Genomic DNA, 23,926 nt, shown 5'->3' on the forward strand with positions numbered 1-23,926 from the left:
GTGGACCCCTATGACACCCTATAAAAAAAGAGGGAGCATAGAATAAGCTGCTTGCCATTAGATACTCTCTCTCTTATTGAAACTCAGTGCATAGCACACTGGAGGAGGGGGTTGGAAGGCGATGAGTAAAACTTTGAAACATATATGTACATTTGAGCTCAAGCTATTAGCCTCTGTGAACAACAGAATTTTTGTTCAACAGAGCAACTAAGAATAGCTAGGTATATGTGTGGACAAGAACCAATATTTCTAGCTGTTGGCTGGAAAATTAGAGAACAAAATGTCAAAATAAATATTTTCAAGAAGTATATATTTTTTGTTCATAGTCAATAAAGAAAAAATATAATAATCATAGAAAAGGAGAAGAAGAATAAGAAGACCAAGAAGAAGAAGGAAGAAGAAGACGGAAAAAGAAGAAGGAAGAAGAAGAAGAAGGAAGAAGAATGAGGAAGAAGAAGAAGGAAGAAGGAGGAAGAAGAAGAAGGAAGAAGAAGGAAGAAGAAGAAGGAGGAGCAAGAAGGAGGAAGAAGAAGGAGGAAGAAAAAAAGAAGGAAGAAGAAGAATAAAGAGGAAGAAGGAGGAAGAAGAAGGAGGAAGAAGAAGGAAGAAGAGGAAGGAAGAAGAAGAAGGAAGAAGAGGAAGGAAGAAGAAGAAGGAAGAAGAAGAAGGCGGAAGAAGGAGAAAGAAGAAAGAAGAAGGAGAAGGAGAAGGAAGAAGAAGGAGGAAGAAGAAGAAGGAAGAAGAAGTAACAAGAAGAAGTAGCAAGAAGAAGGAGGAAGAAGAAGGAGGAGGAAGAAGAAGGAGGAAGAAGAAGGAAGAAGGAGGAAGAAGAAGAAGGAGGAAGAAGAAGGAGGAAGAAGGAGGAAGAAGGAGGAAGAAGAAGGAAGGAGAAGGAGAAGGAAGAAGAAGAAGGAAGAAGAAGAAGAAGAAGGAAGAAGAAGGAGGAAGAAGAAAGAAGAAGAAGAAGAAGGAAGAAGAAGGAGGAAGAAGAAAGAAGAAAGAAGAAGAAGAAGAAGAAGAAGAAGAAGAAGAAGAAAGAACAGGGAGGAAGAAGAAGAAGGAAGAAGAAGGGAGAAGAAGAAGGAGGAAGAAGAAGGAAGAAGAAGGAAGAAAAAGAAGAAGAAGAAGGAAGGAGGAGGAAGACGGAGGAAGAATAAGGAAGAAGGAAGAATAAAGATGAAGAAGAAGAAGATTTTCAGGGAGACTAGGAGAAAGCTGTAAGCATAGATGCACTTATAATATAGTGCTGCAGCGCATATTTTTTTTTAAAGAAGGCCATAGTTCTACTTTAACTGGCAGATACAATATATTATTGTTATTTCTGTACTATTGAAAACTTGTATTAAAAATAACCCCTCCAAATCATTTGGTGGAGGGGGGGGGAATTATGCTGTGGGGTTGTTTTTCAGGGGTTGGGCTTGGCCCCTTAGTCCCAGTGAAGGGAGCTCTTAAGGCATCAGAATACCAAGACATTTTGGACAATTTCATGCTCCCAACTTTGTGGGAACAGTTTGGGGATGATCCCTTCCTGTTCCAACATGACTGCACACCAGTGCACAAAGCAAGGTCCATAAAGACATGGATGAGCGAGTTTGGGGTGAAGGAACTTAAATGGCCTGCACAGAGTCCTGACCTCAACCCCCATAGAACACCTTTGGGATGAATTAGAGCGGAGACTGCGAGCCAGGCCTTCTCGTCCAACATCAGTGCCTGACCCCACAAATGCGCTTCTGGAAGAATGGTCAAACATTCCCACAGACACATCTCCTAAACCTTGTGGACAGTCTTCCCAGAAGAGTTGAAGCTAAAAAAGGGTGGGTCTACCCAATATTAAACCCCGTGGACTAAGACTGGGATTCCCTTTAAGTTCATATGCATGTAAAGGCAGGTGTCCCAATACTTTTGGCAATATAGTGAATATCAAACTACAACAAAGAGACACAACATATAAAGATAGCATGTAAGTTTTGCTCATAGATGTCAATGATTTGGAGAGACCATTAGATGTTGAGACGTGACAAAATAGGCCATGCTGTCAGTGGAAAACTCGGCACAACCATGATGAGGTGAAAAGGAATATAAGTGTAAAGAGATGATAATGAGAGAAGAACTGGTAATGGAAGAACTGGTAATGGAAGAACTGGTAATGGAATTGGGTTAAGATGATGATGATGATGATGATAGGTTATTAGTGGAGACAGGTGAAGGTGAAGTGAAAACAGATGCAGAGTCAACAAAAGGTGACTATTGGGGGTCTTTAGAAGATCATTACCCTTCACGGTAAGAGATGCGGTGGTATGCTGGTCTCCACATACACACGTGTATTCGCCAGTATCTTCCAGGTCCAACCGATTTATAACCAACTCCGCGGCAAGACCATCCTGGACGAATCTGTATTTATCTCCAGGTTTAAGAGTCTTTTGTCCTTTCTTCCATTCCAGCTGAGCTTTTGGTTTGGTCAGCATACAACGTAGGGATGCCAACTCTCCCTCCAGGCTTTCTGTGCTCTTCAGTTCCTCCTTGAATCGCGGAGGAATGGCTGAACACGGGATGAAAAGAACATTTTAAAACACCAGATGGGAAGCATATACTGTGTCAAAAATATATATTTTTTTAAGGCTGGGGCAGAGAAGAGCAACCAAATGGATAACGGAGGCATGGAGGAGCTCAGATATGAGGGAAGATTATTATTTTGTTGAGGTCTTCTTGCAAGGTTTCCGCATCCTGTTATAGCCCTGCTTAAAGTGGTTGTGCACCCCATACAACCACTTTTACCTACAGGTAAGCCTATATTAAGGCTTACCGGTAGGTGCTGGAAATATCTACTAAACCGTATTTATGAAAAAGCCGAGCGCCAATGACTACCGAGCGTACATATTCGCCAGCACACCATGGATCGGCAAGTTTCGTCCAAAAGGTTTAATGGAAAGAATCACATCACAAAAGAAAGTGCAACGTTTTGGATCCGGTGTCCTATCAAATATGGCCCCCCATCGGATAGTGTCCGCTGTGTACTGGGCATGCGCAGTACACAGCACACACAGATTCCGAAAATATCCAAGGATGAACGGCGCCTGCGCCATGAGTCCAGGTTCTATCCCCACCATCCAAGTGGACATAGAGTTAGAATAAAAAGAGCCGAGCGCAGCGAGGCCGAGCCCGAAGCGTGGCGAACGAAGCTCGCCCGAGAGGGGCCCTCTAATTTTCACAACCCTGTGTCCGCTTGCATCGGGGGGCTAACACCTCCACTCACGGTGCAGGCGCCGTTCATCTTCTGAGATTTTCCGAAGCTTCGTCTGCCCCGTACTGCACTGGCAGGACACTATCTGCCAGAACACCGGCTCCGAAACATTGCTCTTTCTTTCGTGATGCGATTCTTTCCATTAAACCTTTTGGACGAAAATTGCCGATCCATGGTGTGCTGGCGAATATGTACGCTCGTTTTTTTTTTTTTTAATTCTTTATTTATAGGATTTTCCAAAATTTACAAAAAACCACGATTCATATATAAACTATTTCACATATTAAATACAACATCATTTCTTATACAGGTTATCTTCCTATTCCCTCCCCCCCCCCCTTCCCACCCCTCCCTCACTCGATCCTACTCCATGGGACTCCTTTTAACTAGCTTTCAATCCTCTTCAGATAGCTTTCAGTTTTACCAAACAATACCCAAAGACGCCATTTATTTTGGTACCTTTCCTCCAAGTTATCCAGTTTGTACATTGACTCTTCTATGATTCGAGTCTTTTCTAACCTATCTGCCCACTCCCTCATTGAGGGCGGGTCAGCTCTTTTCCATCTAAGCGGTATCAATAATTTAGCAGCATTTAATAAAGAGGGTATCAAGGAATACGCATACTCCTTCTCTCCTTTTTCTATATCATGAAACAAACATACCCATGGATCCCTCCTAATCCTTTCCCCTGTTATTTCAAAAATAGTTTCTATTACTTTATCCCAAAATATCTGTATCTTAGGGCACAGCCACCATATGTGGGCAAAAGACCCCTCCCCCATGCAGCCTCTCCAGCATAGCCGGGGGGTCGCACTGCATATTTTATTTCCTTGTTGTGGGGTTATGTACCATCTTGTTAAAAGTTTATAGGACATCTCTCGTGTTTGCGAATCTACGGTAACCGAGTAGGTTCGTCTAATTATCCTATTTCTATGGCCATCATCACCTAAGGACCCGATTTCGTTTTCCCATTTTTCTAAATAGGGAGGGTAATTTTGCTCTATTCTTTCTATTAGAATTTTATAAAATTTTGAGATTCTTTTTTGAAGGCACTGTCGGTTCACTAATAGCTTCTCCAACGGTCTAAGTTGTTCCATACCCCGTAGTGGCTGTGGTAAAGACTGAATAAAATAATATAATTGAAAATATCTCCATTTGTCTAATGGTTTATGTCCCCATTTCCCTATAATTTCTTCATATGTGCACATCCTATTACCTTCCATCACCTCCTGTATTTTAATATTATCTTTCTTAACCCAACTACTATAATATAAATATTCCTCTTGACCTGGGATAAAGAATTTAGTGTCCAGTAGTGGCATTAGTGGTGAGTTGTGTTCCCAGTTATGTCGTTTGTTTATTGTGTCCCATATCTGAAATAAATTTTTTGTGAGTGTGCTTGTGTTAGGGCCTAATTCTCTGTGTTTTGCAGGTATCCATACTATTTCCCCTAAATCCCTTCTACTTAACTTAATTTCTAATTCAGCCCAGTCCTTACCCTTTTTATTATAAATCCAGTCCGGTATTCGAGAGATTGCTATAGCCTCATAATACTTTTGGAGATCCGGCATTGCCAACCCTCCCCTTTCTTTACTTCTGATCAGGGTATTCCGAGCCACCCTTGCCACTTTTTTTTTCCATATAAATCTGTTAATCAAGATTTTTAATTTATTTAAATAAACCTGTGGTAACACTATTGGGATCATTTGGCATGTATAGGAAAAGATTGGTAAAATAAACATTTTAACTACGTTTATTCTACCTGTCCATGATAGAGCTTTATATTGACACCTTTCCAAATTCTGTTTAATTTTATTTAATAAGGGTATATAATTGGCCTCAAACAGATCACTCACCTCTGCTGTCAGCCTTATTCCCAAGTAGACCAATTCCCTCCCACACCATCTAAAGGGGAATTTAGACCGAAGACGGCTCTGCTCTGTTATAGAAATATTCAGATTCAGAATTTCGGATTTAGATGTATTAACCTTGAAGTTAGAGACCTTCCCATAACTTGATAGTTCTTCCATTAGTGCTGGTATGGAAGACCCAGGGTTGGAAATATAGAGCAAAAGGTCGTCGGCAAACGCCGCAACCTTGAACTCCCTGTCAGCAGCCCTTATCCCATAAATGTTTGAATTCATCCTAATGGCCCTCAACAGAGGTTCTAGTGACAGTATAAATAATAATGGGGATAGCGGGCAGCCCTGTCTTGTCCCATTGAATAACTCAAGGGGGCAGGACAGGGCCCCGTTTATTCTTATTCTAGCTTTAGGGTGGGTATAAAGGGCGTCTACCCAACCCCTCATACGGTCCCCCACTCCATACCTTTCCAGAACCTCAAACAAGAACCTCCACCCCACTCGGTCAAATGCCTTTTCCGCGTCTATTGACATGAGCACCGCAGGGGTGCCCCGTCTTACCGCTTCTTGGCATAACATAATGGTCTTTAATGTGTTATCCCGACCCTCTCTCCCCTCAATAAATCCAACCTGATCCTGCAATATCCATTCTGGCACATGTGGTCCCAATCTCTCTGCAATAATTTTTGCAAACAATTTAATGTCTGAATTTAATAAAGAAATTGGCCTACAGCTTTCTACTGCCGCCGGGTCTTTTCCCTCTTTTAAGATCAGGACCACATGTGTCAGAAGTGTTTCTTCACGAAATGCTTGACCCTTCCCCACTGCATTAAAATAGTCGCATAATCTTGGGACTAGCTGTTTTTGGAATTGTTTATAGTAGGAGATCGGGAAACCATCGGGCCCCGGGCACCCTCCTTTAGCTGTATTTTTGATCGCCCTCTCAACCTCCGCCCTTGTTATTGGGGTTTCTAATGCTTCCATTTCTAATTGCCTGGCCCTGGGGATATCTAACTGATTTAGATATTCCTTTATTCCCTCCTCTACTTGATTCTCACCCTTATCCTGTTGCCCGATATTATATAGGCCCTGATAATATGTGAAGAATGTGTTAACAATATCGTCTGGCATATTTTGTAAGTCCCCCGCAGCATTTCTTACGTTTGGAATGAAAGTTCTATTTTTCTTTTCCTTCACCCTCCTAGCCAGCCATTTACCTGATTTATTCCCCCATTGGTACCTTTCTCTTCCCAAAATATGATAGATCGATCTCCTATTCTGCTCTAAGCAATCATCTAACTCACGTTTTTTTGTTATTAAATCTTGGGTGTCCTGAAGCCCCCATGGTCTCCCCAACTGTTCCAATCTCTGAATTTCCTCGTATAATAGGGATTTCTTCTTCTCCCTCTCTCTCTTTTTCCCTGCACCAATCCCTATTAATATGCCTCTTATAACTGCCTTGTGCGCTTCCCATAATACAGGGCTAGATGTTTCCGGGATGTCATTCAGACTAAAGAATTGTATAATCTCCTGCTCAATCCTTTCTGCTGTATCTTTGTCCTGTAATAGAGATTCATTCAGTCTCCAATTCGTCCTCGGTCCATGGTCCCCCCCGATCTCCAACTGAATCAGCACAGGAGCATGATCTGAAACAGTTCTTATCTTTATTTCAGCCTTCTTAAGTGCCCTTAAAAATGAATGCTCCAGGAAGATATAATCTATACGGGAAAAGGAACCATGGACCGAGGAAAAACATGTATAATCCCTATCTTTAGGGTGCAGTGTTCTCCAAGTATCATATAATTGGTATGCAGTTAATACTCTTGAAAATGACCTCAGTTTATGTTCAGATATCCTAGGCCCCACCCCTGTAGTATCTATTTTGGGGTTCATGCTCCAATTGAAATCACCTGCCAAAATTAATTTCCCTTCTTTAAAATCTTCTATTTTATTCAAAACTTTCTTCACGAATCGACCCGTATTCTTGTTTGGGGCATAGATATTAACAATTGTACATTTAGAATTAAACAGCATACCTTTTAGGCATAGGTAACGACCCTCCGGATCCACCAGTCGCTCTTCTAGGTTAAATCTTATTGTTCTACTGAACCCTATTGCAACCCCTCTCGAGAAGGGGGATGGGGAATCCCCGTAGAACCACACCGGGTAATTGGCCGAATTCAGTCTAACCCCAGAAGTGCATGTTATATGCGTCTCCTGCAAACACACTATATTTGCGTCCATATATTGCAGTTCGTCATTTACCCGGAATCTTTTCCTTTTTGAATTTAAACCCCTTACATTATACGTAACAACATTAAGGACTACCATACCTCTCTACTGGGATAATTCCCCTCCCTATTTTTTTCTCTTTTTTTTTTCCTTTTCTTTCCTTCCCTTCTTTCTTTCCCTTTCTTCTTTCTTTTTTCCTTTCCTCCTAAGCGTCTAGTGGATCCAGTGGTGCCTGTACCTGCTAGTCCCATGGGAGGACCGAGTGAGAGCCCAAAAAAGCAACCGAAAACCACCCCCCTCCCTTTCCCTCCCTCCCTCCATCTCCCCTCCCAGAACCCCCTTTGTCCTATAACGGAACGTCTCGTGAGACTGGGTAGGACACCCCCCTTCCCGTTAAGCCTATGGCATTGGTGGGCCGCTGTTTGTGTTCGCCTCACCCCCATAGTATCCCTGGAGCTTGAACCTTAAACCGCCCAAGACTCCTCTCGCCTACCCTCCCTCCCTCCCCCCAATTCCCCCCCCTCACCCCTCAACTCTCAGTGCAAATTCATCAGTTCAGCTCAATTCCAGTAATCTACTTTCGACTCCCCCTGATTGGTCGGCCCTGCCCTTTCCTCCCCCGGGTACTATTCCCTTCCGCCCCTAATACATCTTCACTACTCCATTCTATCTGAGGGGCAGGGATTATACCTAACTGTTCACAAAATTCTGGGAGGTCTTCAGGGTAGCGCAGAACTGCAGATCGTCCCTCTTTCTTTCCTATGAGGCATGCAGGAAATCCCCATTGATATGGGATGTCCGCCGCTCTCAGCAGTTCAGTAAGTGGTTTTAAGCATCTCCTCCTTCCCAATGTCTCACCCGCTAAATCAGGGTAGATCTGCAGTTCCGCGCCCTCATGGACCACCCCAGACTGTGTTCTCCCTCTTCTCATTACCTGCATTTTTTCTACTACATTGTGAAATCTCACTATAACGTCTCGAGGTGCTTCTGTTCTAATCCCCCGGGGTAGAGTCATTCTATGTATTCTATCAATTTTCAAAGGGGCTGTGACTTCCTTATCTAATAAAGGGTTAAAAATCTGTTGAGCTATCTCGCCCAGAGCCGACCCACCATATGACTCGGGGAGACCTTTTATCCGTATATTCTTTCTCCTACTTCTATTTTCTTGGTCCTCCAGCTTATATCTAATTGCTCTATTTGATTTCCGGAGAGCTGTTATCTGCTCTAAGATTCCCTCCATCTTAATCTCTTGAGACTCAACTCTGTTTTCTAACTCCTCAACTCTCCCCAATACCAAACCTATATCACTTCTTATTGTTGCGATATCTGCCCTTAGGGAGATCTCCATTCTCGAGAACATCTCAGAGAGCATCTCCCTGATTTGTGGGGGTTGGAGGGTTTCTCTATGGCTATCCGGAATCATTTCTTCTGTCTCCCTGTTAACCACCTCCCCCTCCCCTCGGGAATTATTCTGGTCTATTTCTACATTCTGTAAATTTACCCCGCTTTTTTTTTTTAATCTCGCTTGACTTACTCGTGGTATTTTTTACCCCCCTTCCCTCTTCCCCCTTCTGTCTACTTGGGCCTGGGCGAATAGATTTATCTGTTCTGGGGCTGTCAGTCCCTTCATCCTCTCTTATACTAGAGTTTGCAGCTAAATATTTTTGGATCCCGACCGGACTTGTAGCCGGGGTGACTGTCTTGTTTACTTTACTTGTCTTTCCCCTCATTTTGACAGGGTTGGAGACCCTCCTCCCTTTATCTAACGCTCGCCAGATATTCCTTTTTACTATCAGCCCCACTTCCCACTCTTCCCTCCTACCTTCAACCTAATCCAGTATACCTGCGTCCGAACCACTAAAGATCCCCCAAAGGCCCAAGATCACCCGTCATAAGATACAATTAAATCAAGAATAACAGTATCAACGGCTGCCTTATTCTAAAAAAGAGAAAAAAGACAAAAAGGGAGGGGGGGATGGGACCTAGTTCAGCTGCTTTCCATGCCGTGGAAAGATCCTCTATCAAGGACCATGCTGTTAATGGTATACCGAAAATGTAATAGGCTATACGGTGAGAAGTTGTTGATAGTGATATTATTACAGCTGTTAAGCTGAATTCATCTTACTTTGATAGCAGCTTTTCCCCCCCAAAAAGACACACAAAAAAAAAAAAAAAAAAAAATTTAAAACCAAAAAACAAAGATATGTCCGGTCCTACAGCTATTACATGGAGACAATCAAAAACAGTCAAAACCGTCACACAGCCAGAAAAGGTTTTTAAGTGGGTCTTTCTTTGATAACAAGTTCTCCCACCCCAAAATCAAAAAAAGACGAAAAACATGTATCCAGTCCTTTAACTGTTAAATAGAGGCAAACTACTCGGACCCACAGCCAGAAGAGGTTTTAGATAAGTTTTTCCTGCAAAAGAAACTCTTGCGTCAGATAACCAAGCATCAGAATATATCCAACCTCCTTTGTTCACAGCAGCGCACACTTCATCCTTAAATTATATGCATAAAAGTTCAGTTGTAATTTCAACTAGAAAAAGGAAGGGGTCTGGCAGCTAAAGCGAGTTTCCATCAGCAAGCAAATTGTTTTTCTTCCTTTTATTATGGCTTTAGATAGGTTTTTCCTGCAAAAGAAACTCCTGTGTCAGATAACCAAGCGTCGGAGTATATCCAACCTCCTATGTTCACCGCAGCGCACACTTCATCCTTAGATTATATGGATAAAAGTTCAGTTGTAATTTTGTATTCAACTAAAATAAAAAAAGAAAAAAAAAAAAAAGGAAGGGGTCTGGCAGCTAAAGCGAGTTTCCATCAGCCAGCGAATTATTTTTCTTCCTTTTACCGCAGCGCTCACTTCATCCTTAAATTGTATGCATACAAATTCAGTTGTAATTTTGTATTCAACTAGAGAAGGGAAGGGATCTGGCAGCTACAGCAGATTTCCATCAGCAAGCAAATTATATTTTTTTTTTTTTCCTTTTATTATTGCTTCCCCTTCTCCTCTCCTTCTCATCTCCACTCACATTTCAGTCCTTTAAGTGTTAAAAGGAGGCAAACTACACGGTCACACAACCAGAAGAGGTTTTAGATAAGTTTTTCCTGCAAAAGAAACTCTTGCGTCAGATAACCAAGCATCAGAATATATCCAACCTCCTTTGTTCACAGCAGCGCACACTTCATCCTTAAATTATATGCATAAAAGTTCAGTTGTAATTTCAACTAGAAAAAGGAAGGGGTCTGGCAGCTAAAGCGAGTTTCCATCAGCAAGCAAATTATTTTTCTTCCTTTTATTATGGCTTCCCCTTCTCCTCTCCACTCACATTTATAGCAGCGGCACATTTAGAATATGCAAAAAGACACTGTCCTTCAAAGATAGACCTTAGGTGGCAGCCTTCTTATATCATTAAAAGGGAGGGAGGGGAGATACTCACAGGTAAGCCCGAGCTATAACCAGGGGGACAGAACTCTTCCTATCGGGTATAGTGTCTTTGAACCACCTCCAGCTTTGGGCTGCCTCCCTCCCCTTCAGGCCGCTTGTCTTACCGCTGTCATCGTAGACCGACCGCCAAGCGCCGACATGCGCAGACACAGATCCCTGGATAAACGGCTCCTCTCCTGACACCCAATTTCAGATGCAGCTGTCTGTCTGTCTGCCGATCAAAGGGCCTTCCTCATCGAAAGGTGAGCATCCATCCGATCCTCCGCCGGTTCGCCGAGAGAGAGGTAGCTGTCCGCCTATGCCTAGATCGCGGAGGCCGCCGCGGCGAGATTCGAATCCCGCGGCGTTGCTGGAGCTCTCCGCGGGCCAGGGAAGTCACGCCCAGCCCCGCATCAACGAGAGCGTAGTGAGAGGGAGAGAGAGTGGGGATCTCGGGAGATCAGCGTATAGCGGCTCCTACGTCATGACGCCGCCTCCCCCTCCTACAGGATCGAGTGATGTACGCTCGTTTGAGGTTTCCAGGACCCAACTGGTAATTGCTGCAGCACACACCACTTTATGAGCCACAAATACCAGGAAAGCGTGCGATAGGAATATCGATTTGACGCCAATGACTACCGGCGCATGCGATCCATACTAGCCCATTATGCTTTACCTTTGCAGGGAAATAAAGAAGAAGTAAAACCCACCAGGGTTTACTGCCTCTTTAACTTGGTATCATCCGCAAATACTGAGATTGAGCTGTTTATTCCATCCTCTAGATCGTTTATGAACAAATTAAACAGGATTGGGCCCAGGACACTTACCGTAAAGTACATAAATGCACGTTACATGATTTACTGGAATATGGTACCATTCATTTTGAATAGAACTCCATTGCATTAAGGCAACACATCTGTGTTAGTGTGCTGTGATGTGCTGCATTAGGGTCGTGTGTTTTTTTAAGCATGTTAAGGTGTGTTTAAATGGGCTATTAAACACAACAAACATTAACCTGTGACATATTGCACATTAAACATACCACACAAATGTAAATGGGCTCTAAAAAAATAAAATACAAAAAAATTAAATAAAACCGTGTTGTTGCAATCACATCCTGCTTCATAGTAATATCTTCAAAATGTGAAACATACATGTGGAAGTAAGGACCACATTTCAAACCTAATCCTACATAAATCCATTTACAATATACCTTACAGGCATTGTTGTCAAGAGTTGCAGAAAGGTTACATATATTAAATACATTACATAGTTTATATGTTTCTTATTAGTAAATAGTCCTTTTATTTTTTGGGGCAAATATGCAATTTACCAGTTTTGCCAAAAGTATTAATATAACCAGGGCTTTCTTTCTCAGGAATAATTGCAGGTACTCCTCCCTTCTGAGTCACTCCTTGTCTCCATCCCCTACCCACCTCCGAGCACCGACCCTTCGTTCCACCCCCTACCCACCTCCGAGAACCGTCCCTTTGTTCCGCCCCCTACCCACCTCTGAGCAACATCCCTTCGTTCCACCCCTCACCCACCTCCAAGCACCGTCCCTTCGTTCCACCCCCTACACACCTTCGAGCAACGTCCCTTCATTCCACCCCTTACCCACCTCCAAGCACCGTCCCTTCGTTCCACCCCCTACCCACCTCCAAGCACCATCCCTTCGTTCCACCCCCTACCCACCTCCAAGCACCTTCCCTTCGTTCCATCCCCTACCCACCTCCGAGAACCGTCCCTTCGTTCCACCCCCTACCCACCTCCGAGCAACGTCCCTTCGTTCCACCCCTTACCCACCTCCGAGCATCGACCCTTCGTTCCACCCCCTCCCTCCTCCGAGCACCTTCCCTTCGTTCCACCCCCTACCCACCTCCGAGCACCATCCCTTTGTTCCACCCCCTACCCACCTCCGAGCACCGTCCCTTCGATCCACCCCTTACCCACCTTTGAGCACCGTCCCTTCGTTCCACCCCTACACACCTCCGAGCAACGTCCCTTTATTCCACCCCTTACCCACCTCCAAGCACCGTCCCTTCGATCCACCCCTTACCCACCTCCAAGCACCTTCCCTTCGTTCCATCCCCTACCCAGCTCCGAGAACCGTCCCTTCGTTCCACCCCTTACCCACCTCCGAGCATCGACCCTTCGTTCCACCCCCTCCCTCCTCCGAGCACCTTCCCTTCGTTCCACCCCCTACCCACCTCCGAGCACCGTCCCTTTATTCCACCCCTTACCCACCTCCAAGCACCGTCCCTTCTATCCACCAATCAGTGCCCATACGTGATGCCAGTCAGTGCCTCCCATCAGTGCCTGCTCATCAGTGCTACCCCAGCCCATCAATGACCATCAGTGCCTCCCATCAGTGCTGCGCATCAGTGTCCATAAGTGCTGCCTATCCGTGCCCACCCTGCCACCTATCAGTGCCTACCAGTGCCACCTATCAGTGCCCACCAGTGCCACCCATCAGTGTGGCATATTAGTGCCTCCTCATCAGTGCCACCTAATCAGTGCCCATAAGTGCCACCTCATCAGTGCCCATCAGTGCAGCCTCATCAGCGCACATCAGTGAAGGAGAAAAATGACTTATTTACAAAATTTACTGACAGAAAATAAGAAAAACGTTTTTTTTTCAACATTTTTGGGCTTTTTTCTTTTTTTTTAATAAAAAATAAAAATATCAGCAGTGACTAAATACCACCAAAAGAAAGCTCTATTTGTATGAAGAAAAAAATAAAAACATTCATATGGGTGCCGTGTTGCATGACCGCGCAATTGTCATTCAAAGTGCGACAGCCCTGAAAGCTAAAAAAAATGGCCTGGGCAGGAAGGGGGTGAAAGGGCCCGGTACTGAAGTGGTTAATAAGACCGCTAACCTCTTACTTTATATAAGAACAGTGACCACATATTGAAGTAACAGTAAATGATCTACCAACATATGAATTCATGCTGTGGGATGCTTCGAGGGTCACATGTCAACAGGCCAATGAATACATACATTCAAATGTAAATTTAAATGAAAATTACAGTAGTTACACATATAAAAACACTGTAGTATAAAATGATGATAAATCTGCATGCTTATTCACACTAGGTGAGAAAGTTGAAAATGGCAGATGTAGAAAATGGATATGGATGATGAATTTGGATGATTTTGGAGATGACATGGGATAATTAGTAGGAAAGTGATGGTAGATATGATGAGAAGACCTTTACCCTTTATGTTGAGGGATGCCTTTGTTTGCTGGTCTCCACATACACACATGTATTCCCCGGCATCATCCAGGTCCAGTCGACTTATAACTAGTTCTGCGGCGAGACCTTCTTGGACAAATTTATATTTATCTCCAGGTTTAAGAGTCTTCTGTCCTTTCCTCCACTCCAGAGAAGCATTTGGTTTGGTCAACATGCAATGCAGAGTCACAGATCCCCCCTCCATACTTTCTTTGCTCTGAAGTTCTTCTTTAAATCGAGGTGGAAGAGCTGAATGCAGGATGAAAGGGCATTTGAAAGTGCAAGATGGCACAATGTGAAAGTCCACTTCTATCTTTCAGACAATTATTTGTAAGGTGGGACAACATAACTATCAACTTCACAAATACTATCCATTGCCTGTCTTGTCCCTTCATGCCAGTACATCTTCTAGAACAGTGTTTTCCAAACTTTTGGATCTGTACCTATGGTAGACATGTGCGATTCGTTTCGTACGAATTTCTCAAAATTCGTACGTTCGGGAGGATCCGAAATACGAATTGCCATGCGTCCGAATTCTGTACGGAATATGAACTTTTGTTTACGAATTCCGGATTTCGGATCAGCGTTTTTTACCGCGTTTTTCAGTCATTATGCTTATTATGACTTGCAGAAGACTTCTGTGATAGAAGTCAATGTAAGTTGCCTGAAGACATCAGTGAAGGACTTTCCTCCTCTCTGGGCTGCCAAGAAAAGAACAAAATGATACAATGTTTCTTCTTCAATGGGCTGAACTCCGTGTGTAGAAGTTCTCAGTTTAACCAAAGACTAAATCTTTTTTGACACTTGTTGCTTACAAGTAAAAATCCAGTATTTTCTGCTAGAAAATCACTCAGAAGCCCCAAAAATTATATATATTTTTTTAGCAGAGACCCTAGGGAATAAAATAGCGGTTGCAGGTGTCATTGCTGTATGTCATGCTGCTAATGTCAGTGCTTTCTAGAGGTCGACCGGAAAAAAAAAGGGCTAACTTGCGTTTGAAAGACCTCTGCACAAATACCGCGTCACATAAAATATTGTAACAACTGCTATTTTATTCCCTAGGGTCTCTGCTAAAAAATATATATATAATTTTTGGTGCTTCTGAGTGATTTTCTAGCAGAAAATACAGGATTTTTACTTGTAAGCAACAAGTGTCAAAAAAGATTTAGTCTTTAAATGGTTAAACTGAGAACTTCTACACAGGGAGTTCAGCCCATTGAAGAAGAAACATTGTATCACTTTGTTCTTTTCTTGGCAGACTGCCCAGAGAGGAGGAAAGTGCTTCACCAATGTCTTCAGGCAACTTATGCCTCGTACACACGAGCGAACTGTATGGCGTACTTAGTTCGTCATACAATCCGACGGACAGTCCGTCGTACTTTCGACTGAACGGACTTGACCACACACGGATGCACAAACAGTCCGTCGAAAGCTTGCGCGATGACGTGTACAGCACGTACGACGGGACTAGAAATAGGAAGTCCAAGACACAGCAAAGCACCCTTCCGCCGTGTAAATCCTTTCTGGGCATGCGCCATTCTTAGTCCGTCGAACTAGCATACTGACGAGCGGATTGTCCGCTGAAACCAAAGTACGACGGACAGAATTTCGAAAAATCCGAAATTCTTAGTACGCCGGACTGCACGCTGAAAAAGTCCGCTGAAGCCCACACACGAGTGGATTGTCCGCTGAAATGTGTTTCGACGGACTAAGTATGCCATACAGTCCGCTCGTGTGTACGCGGCATTACATTGACTTCTATCACAGAAGTCTTCTGCAGGTCATAATAAGCATAATGAGCAATGTTTTTGCCTTTAAATTCATGGTAAAGAACGTTCGTACGAAAATTCGTATTTCGTACGGAACAGAACGGAATTTCGGACATGAAATACGAATTACGAATTAATTTTATTACGAATCGAAACGGAACAGAACGAAACAAATTTTTTGACGGCGCCCATGTCTAACCTATGGTAGTGCTATACTTGACTGTACCACGGCTTTTTTTTTTCATGTGGACATATGCTTCTATACGCGAGCACGCAGGGAAAATTGTATTCTTTATTTTACTTTTATGAATTTTTTTTTTTTTTTTTTTTTACACTTTCTCTTTAAAAAATTTTTTTATCACTTTTATTCCTATTACCAGGAATGTAAATGAGCCTTGTAATAAGAGAGATATGGAGAGATGTGGGGTCTATAAGACCCCACATCTCTCCTTTGTGCTGGAAAGGCAGAGATAAAAAAGATTTGCTAAAATCTTATCCTATTGTATACTATATGGTTCAACTAGAGAAGATTGTGTTTTTCTCAATAAAACTTGAGTTACACTTTAATTAGTTCCATAACCCAATTGGTGGGAGGAAAATTTTGGAACTACATGACACCACATGGTCAATACAATAGAGCCTAGCATCCAAAACAATCAAGTTCTGCCTGATGGGTATACAAGATATTTATTCCTAGAGACTGTACAAAGATAAGTATATAAGACAGGCAACAAATGCTAAAACCAAAATAATTTCGTCCAACCATGTCAGTCAGTATTGTCAGACAGAAAGATGAAGTGGGCACAATGGAAGGACAAGGTGTGTGGTAAGTAAGGTTTTCTGACTATTAGAAGTGGAGTGATGATGGAATCAAAACCATTTATGACAAATACGGTGAATGAATACGGTGAATGACACATTATAATTGGGTTAAGGAAACTCGGTGCAGGAGGACAGCACAAGGCTGCTATTGTTGAAGTTTTACCGCTCACGCTCAGGGACGCAGTTGTCCGGTAGTTTCCACATATGCAAGTGTACTCGCCGGCATCCTTCACCTTCACGTTATCTATTACCAGCTCAGCAATAGGACCCTCCTGGATGAACCGGTACTTGTCACTTGGTTTGAGAGGTTGGTGTCCTTTTCTCCATTCTAGGAACGCGTCGGCTTTCGTCAACTCGCAGATTAGCGTGGCTGAAGTTCCCTCAATGACTTCCTTGCTTTTTAATTCCTTTTTAAATTGTGTTGGGTGGGCTGATACAGAATTAACAGCATGTTGATTATATGGCGCTCACAACAGTGGATAGCGGCGCTCTGGTTAAGAGCAAGTTCACTTACTACTAATTTTGTTCATGTACTACAACATTTTTAAAGAGAACCTTTCAGGTTTTTAAATAAGTCAAAAGCCCAGTTTCCTGCAAAAGAATAGCTCATATACTTACCTGTCCAGTGGCCTGTGTGTAGGCAGGTGCAGTCTATTTTCCCCACTGCAGGTGGCGCTTGACCGCAGCCACAGGGCAGAGGGAGAGGAAGTCAAAAGGAACATGGTTCCCCCTATGGTTTCCTGGATTACTGGGGCAGCGACCCAGTTGGATTCTGACAACCCATTTGACCCTGGTGGCCATCTTAGGTCAGGTGGAGTTTATTTAAGACCCTGGCTCTTGGGTTTGGGGCGCATTTTGCATGTGGGTAGTGTAGGGACAGCTCCCTCGTCTGTCAGGGATAGTGAATAACCATAGGTAGAGGTTCCAGATGGGTAGGGAAAGGATAGGGACACGCTATTCATTCTGGAAACCGTCCCACTTGAGCTTGGACCATTCCACATGTGGTCAGGCCATATTTCTCCCCTGGAAACAGATGCTGTCAGATCAGCTGAGACCTGCTCTGCTACACACGGCTGTTTCAACCAGTGAGTGTTTTTGGTTGGGTTGCCTTCCCACCGAGACTTGCTGTGAACTGTTGAAATTTAACCTTAATACAAGTTCCAATTACTACATCTGGACTCTATGTGGTTACTGACACTGCACCCACATGTGACTCTTACCTCCCAATGTTCAAGTGTTCTTTGGCTTCCAGAAGTGTTACAGGCCCTTGATCCCCACCATACCCCACTACCCTTCTCTTACTCCTACATCTATAAGGAGTCTATTGTGCCATAGGGGCAGTGCATGGAGAGGGATACTCCCAAACGTGTTGCATGCTGAAGAAACTGTTGGAGGCTGCAATGCAGGAACGCATGAGAGATTAGAGTTCAGCCAGGTTTAGGTGTCTTTTACCAGGCAAATGAGTATATTACCTCCTCTCTATCCGGGAATTGGCCTTTTGATTTGTTTAGAGACCTGGTGGGGTCTTTTAAAGTGCTTTAACATGCATTATATAATGTTGGATACATATTGCAAGAGATGGAAATTTGAGGAGAACTGCAACTAAACAACTGTGCCTAACACGAACAAAGCAAACAACAAACTCAAAACACCACTCCCAGTGTCACCACGCCGCTGACTACATTCCTGCGAGACACCAGTACCTGCTCCAGAATACACTGCCAAACCTCTTCTGTTCTTAGTCTCAAATCTCCCCCCCCCCCCCACCCTTTTCTACCCAGGATAGGAAGATTTTCTAGCTGGTTACCCAGAAGTATTGTATATATCTGTGAAAATGTCTGTAGCATTCTGCTAGTGTAGAGCAGGCGGCAAGGTAAAGCTGGACATAGATGATTCGAATTTCAGTTTGGTTTGAATTCCCTGGATTAATAATCTACCATTTTTATTTAATCATAAGAATGCCTCAGTTATGGTAAATCTGATTGGTTCAAGAAATGATAGTCCTTCTAAATATATTGTAAGATTGGCTTTAAGCCAGGACAAGCTGAGATTCGAACCATGCATGGTTAGGTTGATTGTACCCAAGTTGATTGTCCGATCAACTTGGATACAACCAGGCTGTCGGATTTTTCATGCGATTATTGATAGTGGCTATAGCTAGCAATAATCACTGTATGTTCTCCTGGATTCTCCCCCGCCCCACCACCCGGAGAACACAATAGCTCCTAGGGAGGGATTCCCCCGTCAACACTGACTGGGGGACTCCCACCATCTATGGCCAGCTTTAATCTAGTTTGAGTATGTTTTTCAAAATAGAGAGAGTTTTCCTACAAAAGGGAGCAACCATAGCATAAGTGATTGTTTACTTATCAACATCACTATGAAACCTAGAGTGGACCCCTCAGCCTAGCTAGATAATAATGTACAATGCAGAGATGGCATTGTTAGATAACAGCTTTGTTGGAATTAGTTTCTTCTAGGATCCATCGTTATGTTTCCATGGTCATTTAAAAGCTGTATTTTTGTTAAAGGAACCTACCATCAGTCAGAAGACCACAGGATTGGCAAAAGTCTAATGTTTTATGGCCCAGGATAGTAATATTGGGACTCAACACCAACTGAATACAGAATAGTTAAGGGGAGTAGCATTTCTTGTACCCATCAGATTTACCATAGCTAAGCATGCTGCAGGCCATTCAAGTTCCTCCACCCCAAACTCCCTCATCCATGTCTTTATGGACCTTGCTTTGTGCACTGGTCCAAATCATTTGGTGGAGGGGGGATTATGGCGTGGGCTTGTTTTTCAGGAGTTTGGCTTGGCCCCTTAGTTCCAGTGAAGGGAATTCTTAAGGCGTCAACATACCAAGACATTTTGGACAATTTCATCCTCCCAAACTTTATAGGAACAGTTTGGGGATGGCCCCTTCCTGTTCCATCATGACTGCGCACCAGTGCACTAAGCAAGGCCCGTAAAGATACGGATGGGCAAGTTTGGGGTTAAGGAACCTGACTGGCCTGCAGCATTCTTTAGCTATGGTAAATACACAGAGTTCTGATCTCAACCCGATAGAACTCCTTTGGGATGAATTAGATTGGAGACTGCGAGCCAGGCCTTCTCGTCCAACGTTAGTACCTGACCTCACAAATGTGCTTCTGGAAGAATGGTCAAACATTCCCATAGACACACTCCTAAATCTTCTGGACAGCCTTCCCAGAAGAGTTGGAGCTGTTATAGCTGCAAAGGGTGGGCCAACTCAATATTGAACCCTACGGACTAAGACCGGGATGCTATTTAAGTTCATGCGTGTGTAAAGACAGGTGTTCCAATACTTTTGAAAATATACTGTATATACAATGCAAAGTCTGCAATATTAGTTGCAAAGTGATGACTTAATCAAGGGACTTGCAATGCAGAGCGACAGATGGTAGGATGGAACAGATGAAAAGGCAATAATAGGGATTACGATAAATGACGAAAAAATGGAAAATGAAACAAGGTGGAGAAGGGAAGGGATGATAGAAACTGGTGACGAATGAGGTTGGATTTAGAATCCCAAAAGTTAAAAATGTAAAAAAAAAATTACCCTTCACAGTTATGGAGGCCGTTGTTTTATGTTCTCCACACACACATGTGTAGTCTCCCGCATCCTCCAGGTCCAGTTGACTAATAACCAACTCAGCGACAAGACCTTCTTGGACAAGTTTATATTTATCTCCAGTTTTAAGTGTCTTCTGGCCTTTCCTCCACTCCAGAGAAGCTTTTGACTTGGTCAACGTGCAATGCAATTTCACTGACTCACCTTCAACGCATTCCTTGTTCACTAGTCCTTCCTTAAACTGTGGAGGAAGCGCTGAAAATATAAAAAAAGATCAGATTTATAAATCACCCAGCAGAACCAACAGTTGATGATGATGAAGGATTAGTTGTTAAAAGTGAGGCATAGTAATGGGATGAGTCGAAAATGAGGAGAAGGGAAGGCGAAGATGCTTGATTAAATGATGAGGAGGAACACAAAGTGATGAAGATGCTGTTAATGGACATCTAAAGAAGACTAGGAATTCTAAAATACCCTTCACAGTTAATGACGCGGCGGTCTGGTTATCTCCGCAGACACAAATATATCTCCCGGTATCTTGTTGATCCAGATTATTTACAACCAGTTCTGCCACAAGGCCCTCCTGTATGAGCTTGTACTTTTCACTTGACTTGATAATTTTCTGTCCTTTCCGCCATTCGAGGGAAGCGTTTGGTTTGGTCAACTCACAGTGCAAAGTTACAGAGTTCCCTTCTACGGCTTCAAGGCTTTTCAGTTCCTCTTTAAATTCTGGCGGCAAAGCTGGCGCAAAATTGAGACAAACAGACGTACGATTAGGACCTATTCCTTCCCCACCAGACAAACCTTAAAAGTAACACATCGATTTTCTTTTTTTGAAACTACATTTTCATTTTACCACCATCAAAACGATTCATACAAAAAGAAATACATGTAAGGAAAGCCCTTTGGAAAATGTCAACGTGAAGAAAAAAACACCACGATGCCCCCAAATTTTCTTTGTGATAAAATATGATTTTTTTTTTTTTAAATATGATTTTGGAGAAAAATATCCTAAATGAAACATAATGTTTATAGGAAATTTTGTTAAAGTCCATCTGAAGTCCATCTGAAAGGGCGATTCTCAATGCAAGTTGGCATTTTAAATGTATGTAATTTACTTCTTTATTAAATGTAAATGCAGATGAGAAGCAGGATTTCTCCTGTACCCTGCTGAGGAGTATTTGAGGGGGTTAGGACTGAACGGGGCTTTTACTTAATTTCCCGATGCTCCTCAAGACAAGATAGAGCAATGTGATGTCAATCTAAAGGGCTGTGGGCGGAGCTAGGCATGACTATTCACTGATTGGGATATGAACAGTGCCAACATCTAAGCAGCTACAGCAACAGCAATGGTGAAAAAAGCTGAAATGATCTCACTGCAAAAAGTTGTTGTGTTGTTGTAGGTAGGTATAGTCTATTCTCTTCACTGTAGGTGGCACTTGATTGCAGAGGCATTTCATTTGGAAGAGAAGTCAAATGGAATTGGTTCCTCTATGGTTTGCTGGGCCACTGGGGAAGATATCGGATTAGATGCTGCCACCCCATGTAACTCTGCCAGCCATGCTGGTTCAGGCAGAGAATATTTAAGACCCCAGCCCCCAGGCTTGGCATGCATTTTGCATGTAGGTAGTGTGGGGACAGGTAACCCATCTAACAAGGACAGTGATTAGTGGCAGGGAGAGGTTCCAGATGAGTTCCATCCTTCCAGGATACCTCCCCATTTGGGTACGGACTGGCCTGGACTGGTACAGACCCGCCCCTCAAGACAGATGCTGTCGGCATATTCAAGACAGGCTCTTTTACACACCACTGTTACATGCTGTGAGTGTTCCCAGTTGGGCTCCTTCCTGCTGGGATTGTTGTGAATTGCTGAACTTTAACATTAGAGCAGAGCTCCACCCAAAAGAGAAAGCTCTGCTTGTTCACACCCTCGCACCCCTCGACTGCCAGATTTGTCACTTTTTTGGGGGGGAGCCAGTGCCTGGTTTTGACAGGCACACACTCCCACTTCCAAATAAGATCACCATGCTGGTAGTTCAGGGCCCACCTCCTTCCCCCCACTGCAGACTGGGATGCACACAGGTCCCAGAAAATGGTGGCACCATTCAGAAAGCGCAGCACGACCCACGTATGTGCAGTAGGAAACTGGCCGTGAAGCCGGAAGGCTTCACTGCTGGTTTCCCTTAGTGAAGATGCCAGCGCCTGCACTCGAAAACTATTGAAGAATCGGCTCGGGGTGCCAACATTGCTGAAACCCTGGACAGAAAAGTGTCTTTATATTAAAAGTCAGCAGCTATGCTGCACCTCCCCACATTGTCTCACTATAAACGGAAATGCCTACTCAAAGGTTCCGCTGGCAGAATCCACAGGCAATGGCACAATTTTTCAGGGACTTCTTAAAAATCCCAGAGAGCCCCTTTCAACTAATATGGGCAGCCTACATCACATATGCAATTTTTTTCGCTTGAACATAGTTATTCTTGAGTTTAGACATTAGTAACAACATTTAGTTTTAGAAAGTTATTGGCCATCTAAGGTGGTTAATATATACTGAAGCATAAGTTGTAAGTTTACCACACCTATGCTACTAGTATAATTGCAAACATAATAGTAAGTAGTAGTACAATAGATGTGATCTATAAATTTACCATTCACTACTAATGTAGCTGAAGTCTGTTGCTCTCCACACATACAAGAGTATTGGCCTCCATCTTGAAAAGCTAAGTTATGAATTACAAGTTCGGCATTGAAGCCATCTTGGCTAATTTTGTACTTATCATTTGGCAGGAGGACCGTGTTTCCTTTCCTCCATTCTAGGCGAGCATTTGCCTTGGTCAGCTCACAGTTCAAAATGGCCGACTGCCCTTCCACACACTCTTTGTTTTTTAGCTCAGTTTTGAACTTGGGTGGCAAAGCTGGCAGAATGTAGAAGACATTATTACTGGTTTGAAAACGTACACATGCTGCTGATCATCATAAACCTAAATACACAGCAAGCCTAATGTCCAATGTTAGCTATTTTATACTATTCATGAGTAAACAGAATAAATTGCTACATCATTTTTTCTAGGATCTTTATCACCCACAAAAAAACAGCTTCCTGGAGCTGCATATTGATGGCTGTCTCCAAAAGAAACAAAAAAACAAAACAAAAACAAATATGCCCTCTGAGAGGCCTGAAGAGCTCACGCAAGTAGGGATATTGGACCTTTAGGACAGGTCCATCAGAGGTAAATAAAAATTATTCAGCCTATTGAGTCAACAAAGTTCTTCCAAGAATAGCTTTTCATTGATAGTAATGGAATTCTAGAAAGTTTAAGATGAGTTCACCCAACACCAAAAAGTGCAAGATGTTACAGTGTGCATCTATTTTTTTTAAACATTTTCTTTAGTGCAGTAACTGCAACCCATGGGCTGGATGTGGCCCTTTGCTTGCCCTTTATACAGCCCTTGGCCCACCACCCCTCCCACAGACAATAATAGGGCACCATTCCTCCCATAGACACCAATGATGTGGCACCTTTCCTCCCATAGACACCAATGATGGGGCATTATTCCTCTTACAGACACCAATGACGGGGTACCATTACTTCCACAGATACAATAATGGGGCACCCTTCCTCCCACAGATACAATAATGGGGCACCATTCCTCCCACAGACACCAATGACGGGGTACCATTCCCCCCACAGACACAATAATGAGGAACCATTCCTCCCACAGACACCAATGATGGGGC

At 43.2% G+C, this 23,926-nt stretch overlaps 1 protein-coding gene across 20 annotated transcripts in view; it reads right to left on the minus strand.

Moving 5' to 3' along the window:
• Window positions 1-23,926, minus strand: part of OBSCN (obscurin, cytoskeletal calmodulin and titin-interacting RhoGEF) — a 705,115-nt gene that overhangs the window by 418,652 nt on the left and 262,537 nt on the right. For 16 of the 20 annotated variants that reach the window (XM_077490633.1, XM_077490622.1, XM_077490628.1 and 13 more), the window contains 6 exons: window positions 22,836-23,102; window positions 20,662-20,928; window positions 20,176-20,442; window positions 16,755-17,021; window positions 13,983-14,249; window positions 2,273-2,539 (listed from right to left, as the gene is read on the minus strand). In XM_077490633.1, coding sequence (XP_077346759.1) covers window positions 2,273-2,539; window positions 13,983-14,249; window positions 16,755-17,021; window positions 20,176-20,442; window positions 20,662-20,928; window positions 22,836-23,102 — 1,602 coding nt within the window. The remainder of the gene's footprint in view (window positions 1-2,272; window positions 2,540-13,982; window positions 14,250-16,754; window positions 17,022-20,175; window positions 20,443-20,661; window positions 20,929-22,835; window positions 23,103-23,926) is intronic. The other 4 variants (XM_077490616.1, XM_077490618.1, XM_077490625.1 and 1 more) reach the window with 4 other exon arrangements.

The sequence above is a fragment of the Lithobates pipiens genome, unplaced genomic scaffold (assembly GCF_037356315.1).
Source record: "Lithobates pipiens isolate NorthernLeopardFrog02 unplaced genomic scaffold, aLitPip1_a1.2 Scaffold_19, whole genome shotgun sequence".
Classification (NCBI taxonomy): domain Eukaryota; kingdom Metazoa; phylum Chordata; class Amphibia; order Anura; family Ranidae; genus Lithobates; species Lithobates pipiens.